The 7098-nt window shown below is 27.2% G+C and overlaps 3 protein-coding genes across 3 annotated transcripts; 2 read left to right on the top strand and 1 right to left on the bottom strand.

Moving 5' to 3' along the window:
- Nucleotides 1–73: 73 nt before the first annotated feature.
- On the top strand, nt 74–499 carry COCVIDRAFT_116405 (hypothetical protein; the record flags this gene model as incomplete). Its single annotated transcript, XM_014694641.1, has 1 exon — nt 74–499. A coding segment is annotated over one exon (426 nt), but the record flags the coding sequence as incomplete, so codon positions are not given.
- A 3487-nt stretch (nt 500–3986) lies between these two features.
- COCVIDRAFT_116402 (hypothetical protein) lies at nt 3987–5288 on the top strand (the record flags this gene model as incomplete). The annotated part of the gene is made up of 2 exons (XM_014694640.1): nt 3987–4237; nt 4628–5288. Coding segments are annotated over 2 exons (912 nt in total), but the record flags the coding sequence as incomplete, so codon positions are not given.
- Nucleotides 5289–6754: 1466 nt separating this feature from the next.
- COCVIDRAFT_116403 (hypothetical protein) lies at nt 6755–7093 on the bottom strand (the record flags this gene model as incomplete). Its single annotated transcript, XM_014694639.1, has 1 exon — nt 6755–7093. A coding segment is annotated over one exon (339 nt), but the record flags the coding sequence as incomplete, so codon positions are not given.
- Between the last annotated feature and the right edge of the window lie 5 nt (nt 7094–7098).

The following is a 7098-nucleotide window of genomic DNA, read 5'->3' as shown; positions in this document are numbered from 1 at the left end:
AAAAAAAAATTCAGTTCTTACTTTAAAATCAAATAAAAAATTAATTCATTTAGATAAGAATTTTATTGATTGATTAGTAGGGTTTACGGACGCTGAAGGTAATTTTAATATTAGTTTAAAAGGTTTACAGGGTAATAAGTATAATAGTTTAAATTTAACTTACCAAATTACTCTGCATATAAATGATTTGTATGTTTTAGAATATATTAGAAACAGATTAAATTGTGGAAGTATTTCTAAATCAGGTGATAAATGTAATTATTTTGTAAATGATCAAAAATCACTAATAAATGTTATAGTACCTATATTTAATTATAGAGAATTAAAGAGTTCTAAATTCTTTCAATATTTGAATTTTAAAAAAGCAGTTCATCTATTAATAGATAAAAACCATTTAACTCTTAAAGGTAAAATAGATATCTTACAATACTATCATGATATGAAACTTATAAATCAAAACTCTAAAGCTAGAGAAAATATGATTATAGATGAGTACTGATTAATAGGATTCACAGAAGGAGATGCGACTTTTAGTTCAAATAAATTAAAACCAAAAATAAAGTATGAAAATCATATAAAAGAATTACAATTATTTAAAAGTATTTTAAATTACTTAAAACATGGTAATTTATATACATCCGATAGAAAGTCAGCTGGTTCTGTTATATTAGAAATTAATAATATTAATATTTTAATGAACAGAATAATACCTATTTTTTCTAAAGGTATGTTGACTAAAAAATCTTTAGATTTTGAAGATTGATCTATCATAGTTAAAATTACTTATTATGGGTACCATACTTTAGATGAAGGTAAAGAATTAATTCATCTCATTAAAGCTAATATGAATAATTTTAGATTAAACCCTGATTTTCTTACAAACTATGATCAAAATAAAGCGTTAATTGAGCAAAAGCTAAATTATCTATTATCGTTGCCAAGCCCTTATGAAGTAAAAGAGGGAATTTTATTTTTAAGAGGTACTGATAAATTAGTGTCGAAATTTTTTAAAATAAAAGTAGAAAATACTAATGGTAAGATACAATATTTTACTAGTATATCAGAGTGTAGCTTAACTCTTAACATACCTAGTAAAATAATTAAAAATTGTTTATTATCAGGTCTTCAGCATAAAAATTACACAATTAAATTTGATACCATTATTGAATAGAGTTGACAGAAAACAGGAGAAATTGCATGAAACTTCTACTTCACCATTTATATGTGTTTATGTAGGACAATATGCAGCCAAGCATATATTAAATAAAATTAAAAGGAATATATGAAGGTTCAACGACTAGTAGGTGAGTACTTTATTTACAATAAGCCTACCACGAAACCCTGCAATCATTTATTGATTGATGACATAGTCTGAACCCTTTTGAAAAAAAAGGGAGGTAAGGGATAAGGAGCCCTTACGATAACAATAATTGTACATGTTATGATTGGTACAGCATTTTTAGCTGTTGGTTTATGACGTGTATTAGCATATCATTTAAATACAAAGTGTTTAATAAACCCCTTAAGACTACGTTTTAATACAAAACGTATAGGATTTAAACAAACATATCGTTTATATTCAACTAAAACTAGAACTTCTAACTTGCCTCTAAATAATGAAAAAAATTATTTAGATCCTTGGTTCGTAACTGGGTTTTCTGATGCTGAAGGTTGTTTTATGATTAGTATAAGAGAAAATCCTGCTAGTAAGTTAGGTTGATCGGTGGTGGTTTGTTTTCAAATTTCACTACATGTTAAAGATAGGGCAATACTAAATTCTATAGAAGCGTTTTTTGGAGGAATCGGATTAAATAAGCAAGGTAAAAATAAATGAACTTTGGTGGTTTTTTCTTTAAATGATCTTCAGAAAATCATTGAACACTTTGATAATTACCCCTTGATTACCCAAAAACACGGTGACTATTTATTATTTCGTGAAGCAGTTCTCTTGATACTTAGAAAAGAACATTTAACTTTGGCAGGTTTAGAAAAAATTGTAGCAATTAAAGCATCAATGAACCTAGGGTTGTCCAAAAAATTGGAACAGGCATTTCCTAATATAATCCCTAAAACTAGACCTCTTATCTGTACAACAGAAATACCAAACCCTTTCTGGGTAGCAGGTTTTACTTCGGGAGAAGGATGTTTTTTCTTTAATATTGGTAAAGATACCAAGAGTAAATTAGGATATAGAGTGAGGGTTGGATTTCAATTAACTCAACATGTTAGGGATAGGCAGATGCTTACTCTTTTAGAAAAATACTTTGGTTGTGGTAAGTATTACCTTTCCAAAGACCATCGGCATGGTGATTATTTAGTTTCTGACGTCTCTGCCCTTGCTAACTATATTATACCTTTTTTCTCACAATATAAAATAGTAGGTATAAAAGAAAAAGATTATCTTTGTTGAAGTAAAACTATTCATTTAATTATAGCCAAAAAACATTTGACTCCTGAAGGTTTAGACCAAATACGTAAAATTAGAGAAAATATGAATACAAAGAGGGTTTTAGTGGATTCAGATTCAGCTACCTTGGAAGTAGGCAAAAACATAATTCCAAATGTCGACACCACTAAAAGGGGGCGAGTTAAACCTATAATTGTACAAGAGGTTAAATCAGGTAAAACCTTTAATTTTAATAGTGTTAGAGAGGCATACCTTGGTTTACAAGATAAAGTACCTATGACTACTATTAATAGGTATTTAGATACCGGTAAACCAGTAAGGGGTTATATCTTTTTTAATCTAAACAAAAAAAGTTAATTTTTGTTTGTTCTATTTGCAGGTTCGTACAAGGGGTCTCGAAAAGGAAGAGTTCGTTAAATTCGGGTTATTATATTTGTAGGGCTGTGTGAGCAGACAGCTTGAAGGTGGTTTATCGCCAAACTCCGGGAACGCCCTAATAGCCTTGTTAACCAAACATTGGGTGAAAAGTCTCAATGCGGCTTGCAGTAATGTGTAAGGTAAGGTAATATTAACAAGGATATCTTGAAAAAGTAATGGGTAATCGCGGATCTAACATTGGGAAACCAGTAAAAGAGCAACGAGCATACGGTGATACTCTGAAATGAGTAAGATGTGCTCTAGTTGCCCTTGAAAAAGGGCGCCAACTTATAACAAGCTATGGTACTACGGTAACGTCGCTTTTGAGACTATCTTAAGTAAGGTCGAAGTATAAGATTGGCTTAATAAAATACGTCAGCTCAGCCTAATGCATTGTTTTTATAGGCAAAGGCTAAAGACATAAAACCGCTAACAAATAACCATCATCTAGGATTAGAAGCCGGAATACTTTACTGACATTTTGTTGATGTTGTATGATTATTCTTATTTGTATCTATATATTATTGAGGATCTTAATGTTTAACAGGTTTTTACAATAAACATGTTATGAAAACTGTTCGCTTGTGTTTAAAATACATTGGGCAAAACTATAACAAATTCCAATAGATAAATATTTTTTGCTGGAAGATTGCAAGATAGATTTATATTTATAGCAATCGGGCAGAAGATGAACTTAGGTCTGGTAAAGACTTATATCTTTCCCCGTATTGGGGGAGGAAAAATAAAAAGAGAATGATAGGGATTCACTCTATTAGGAGAGCATTCGGGTTTTCTTTTTAGTTTATAAAAAGAACAAGGTTAAGTGTTCAAATCACTTATTTCTCATTATTCTTTAAGTATATGTAATCATTCTAAAATATACTTTATATGCTATTTAATATTACAAAATAATAGCAATCTATTAAGAATGTACAATGTTTTTAATTAAACTTATAATTTTCATTGCTTTGCCCTAATTTATACCAATAATTCATAATAACATTCTATGTTAAACATATTCAAAAATAAAAAAAATAATTTTAATGATAAATCATTAAATACTAACTATATTATAGAAAAAAGTAATAAAATACAAAGTAATTCTGAAAGAGATGAATATAATAATATTATTTTTCACCATTCTTCTAGTAAAGAATGATTAAGTAGTGTATACTCTTACAATAAATCCTACTTAAAATCTTTAATAAGTAAAGATGCAGTATTAAATACATTACTTAGAAGTTATTGTAATATGTTACAAGATAAAATAAAAATTCTCTTTAAACGTAGACGTGATAACAAGATTCGTTATTCAGCAAATAAAATCTATGCAAGTAGAGCTGAGCTAAAACATACTAACACTAAACTTTTTATTACGTTGTATTTATACAATAAACAAAAATCATCTATTGAGTGATATTTATTAAAAATTCTTGTACTTGTAAAATATAGAAAATTAATAGTTGATGGAGATAAAATATTTTTGGATGGAGGTCTAATAGCCAACGGATCTAAAATATTTTCGGAATATCTTACACCTACAAGATTAGAAGATTTTAGACTATTTTTAGCTGAAAATCTGATGGTTGGTGGAAAAAAAATCTTTTTAGAGGATCGTTCAGAAAAATATTTTACACCTACAAGATTAAAAACTATTAGATGAGTTAATTTTTATAAAAATAAAATAAAAAGAGGATTTGTACCAAACCATAAAAACAGAATACCTTCCTTATTAAAGAATAACTTTTTCATATTTAGAAAATGAAATATGGCTTTCTTTAAAACAAATAACAACTTAATTAGATACTTCCTAGTAAATTTAAGAAGAAAATACCTTAAATTAAGTAATATACCTACTTATAACATTAGACTTTTAAAAAAATTAGTTAGATTACAAAAAATATTATTTAATTCATTAAAATTGCTTAATTTTAATAAATCTAAATTTAATAGCTTAAACCTAAACTTAAGAAATTTTGGTTTAATTAGTTTAATTGAAAAATTGTATAACAAAAAGGTAGAAATTAATTTAGTTGAATTAAGATCTATACATTTAAACAGTGACGTTTTTTCATCAGCAGTAGCTCTAAAATTAAGAGATAGGAAAAATAAAGCAGTAAGAGTTTTAAGAAAAGCTATCTTACAAATGGTAAGAATACCTGATTTACATACACTTATAACATTCGATGATAATATTGAAGCAATGAATAAAAACAATATTATAAACACTATAAAACAACAAGTAGTAAGTGGTGTAAGATTTGAAGCATCAGGTAGATTAACAAGACGTTTAACAGCTATGAGAGCAGTATTTAAGTATAGATATGCAGGTAGCTTAAAAAACATACGTTCCTCATTTAATAATAAATCATCTACTATGCTAAGAGGTTACGCTAAATCTAATGTACAGTATACCCTTATTAATTCTAAGACAAGAAATGGTACTTTTGGGTTAAAGGGTTGAGTTAGCAGTCATTAATTAATGCTAACTAGATTTTTCACATTTTATAGAACAATATATTTACTTAATATTGTGTATATCTTTATATACCTACAGCTATATTAGTTGTATTTTTATCTAGTCCCTGATGGGTAGAAAAAAGAACATGTTCTTTTTTTTTCAACCCTTTTTTTATTTTTTTCGACGTAATTTCGAGTCTTCGAATTTACTAAAAAAAGATAAGAGGACTAGTAGTAATTATAAAATATAAAAGTATAAAATTACTACTTCTATGCCGAAAAAAAGGATAGACCGCAACAGATGTCCATTATCTGTTGGAAGGCATATAATTTATTTCCATCATATAAAATTTAATATAGATATAATTTCCATGATATAATCTTTTATATACATATATTTACTTTCTTTTCTATTATACTTATAATATTTAGAAAAAATATTAGAAAAGTTACTTAAAAAAATATAAAAAAGCTATACTATAATAAATTATACGCATCCAAAAAATTTTTGTTGTAGTATTATATTTAAAATATTACACATTTAAATTTATAAAAATATATCTATTTATTAACATATATTTATTTAATTTACAAAAAAGGTATATTACAAGGCATTTTCATACTTTGTTAATCTTAATCCATCTCAGGATTTAGCTTATTAAATAACGCCCTCTTTCGATTTATTACATATCCCTTTGTTGGGGGCTATTGGAGTACACCTTACACTATTACACTATCCCCCATACGTATTCGAATTTTTTCAAGCAATTCAGGACTGTGTGTTTTATTTAAGAAATAAGGATTTTCCGTTCTTATTTTACTCATTAACTTTTTAGTTGCTTCCGTATGTTTAGAGCCTGCTCTAGGTTTACTAGTAATTGGATCTATATTATACTTATTTATGTAAAGATCTAAATACTTTTGTTCTAGTTCAATTCAATTTGCATAATGTTCAGCTTGTGAGTTATAAACTAGCTCTGAATTATTTACAGGTAATATATCTAAAATAAAGTAAAATTATTTAAGCCATGTTTTTTTAAAGCATTTTGCAAATAGATATTAGAGTTTCGATTTTTTTTTCCAGATGTTCTACCGTTCTTGTAGATAAATTAATAGAACTACCTACATATATTTTGCTAGTATTATTATACTTAAATGCGTATATACCACTTAAAGAGTTTAAATCCTTGTTTAATAGTTCTATTGTAGATTATTCGTGAAGATTTGTATAATTTCTCAAAGGAGTTGTATCTCCATTTTCCTCCTCAGTAGGTGGTGAACTTTTTGTTGTAAAAGTAGCTATACGTAGATAAAAATACATTAAAGTAAAGGTATATTAACAGGCATTATTTCAAAGCTGTATAATATACATGGGACTAGTATAATAAATGCAATTACTATTGGTAACAGAACAGTTCAACAGTAGGACATAAGTTGGTCGTAACGTATACGTGGGAATGAGGCTCTCGCTCAGATAAATACAAATACCATTATACAAGTTTTAAGACCTATTACCACACCACTTATAGTTGTTCCTATTACTGAATTGTAATTATCAAAGTCAATTACATTAAAATTAGTTTCATTTTCTGTTAAATACATATAACTATCTCCTGCAATAAATTGCAGTAAATAAAAGTAAGGATATAGATAATAGTTAAAGTCAAACAGATAACCACCTAAAAATAAAATACTATTTAAAATACAAATAAGAATTATACTAGCATATTCAGCTAAAAAGAAGAATACAAAAATAACAGCGGAATGCTCTGTCATAAACCCACTAACTAGTTCTGATTCCAATAAAAAAAAAA

The sequence above is a fragment of the Bipolaris victoriae genome, assembly GCF_000527765.1.
Source record: "Bipolaris victoriae FI3 unplaced genomic scaffold scaffold_268, whole genome shotgun sequence".
Taxonomy (NCBI): Eukaryota; Fungi; Ascomycota; class Dothideomycetes; order Pleosporales; family Pleosporaceae; genus Bipolaris; species Bipolaris victoriae.
This window is presented reverse-complemented; position numbering and strand designations above follow the sequence as displayed.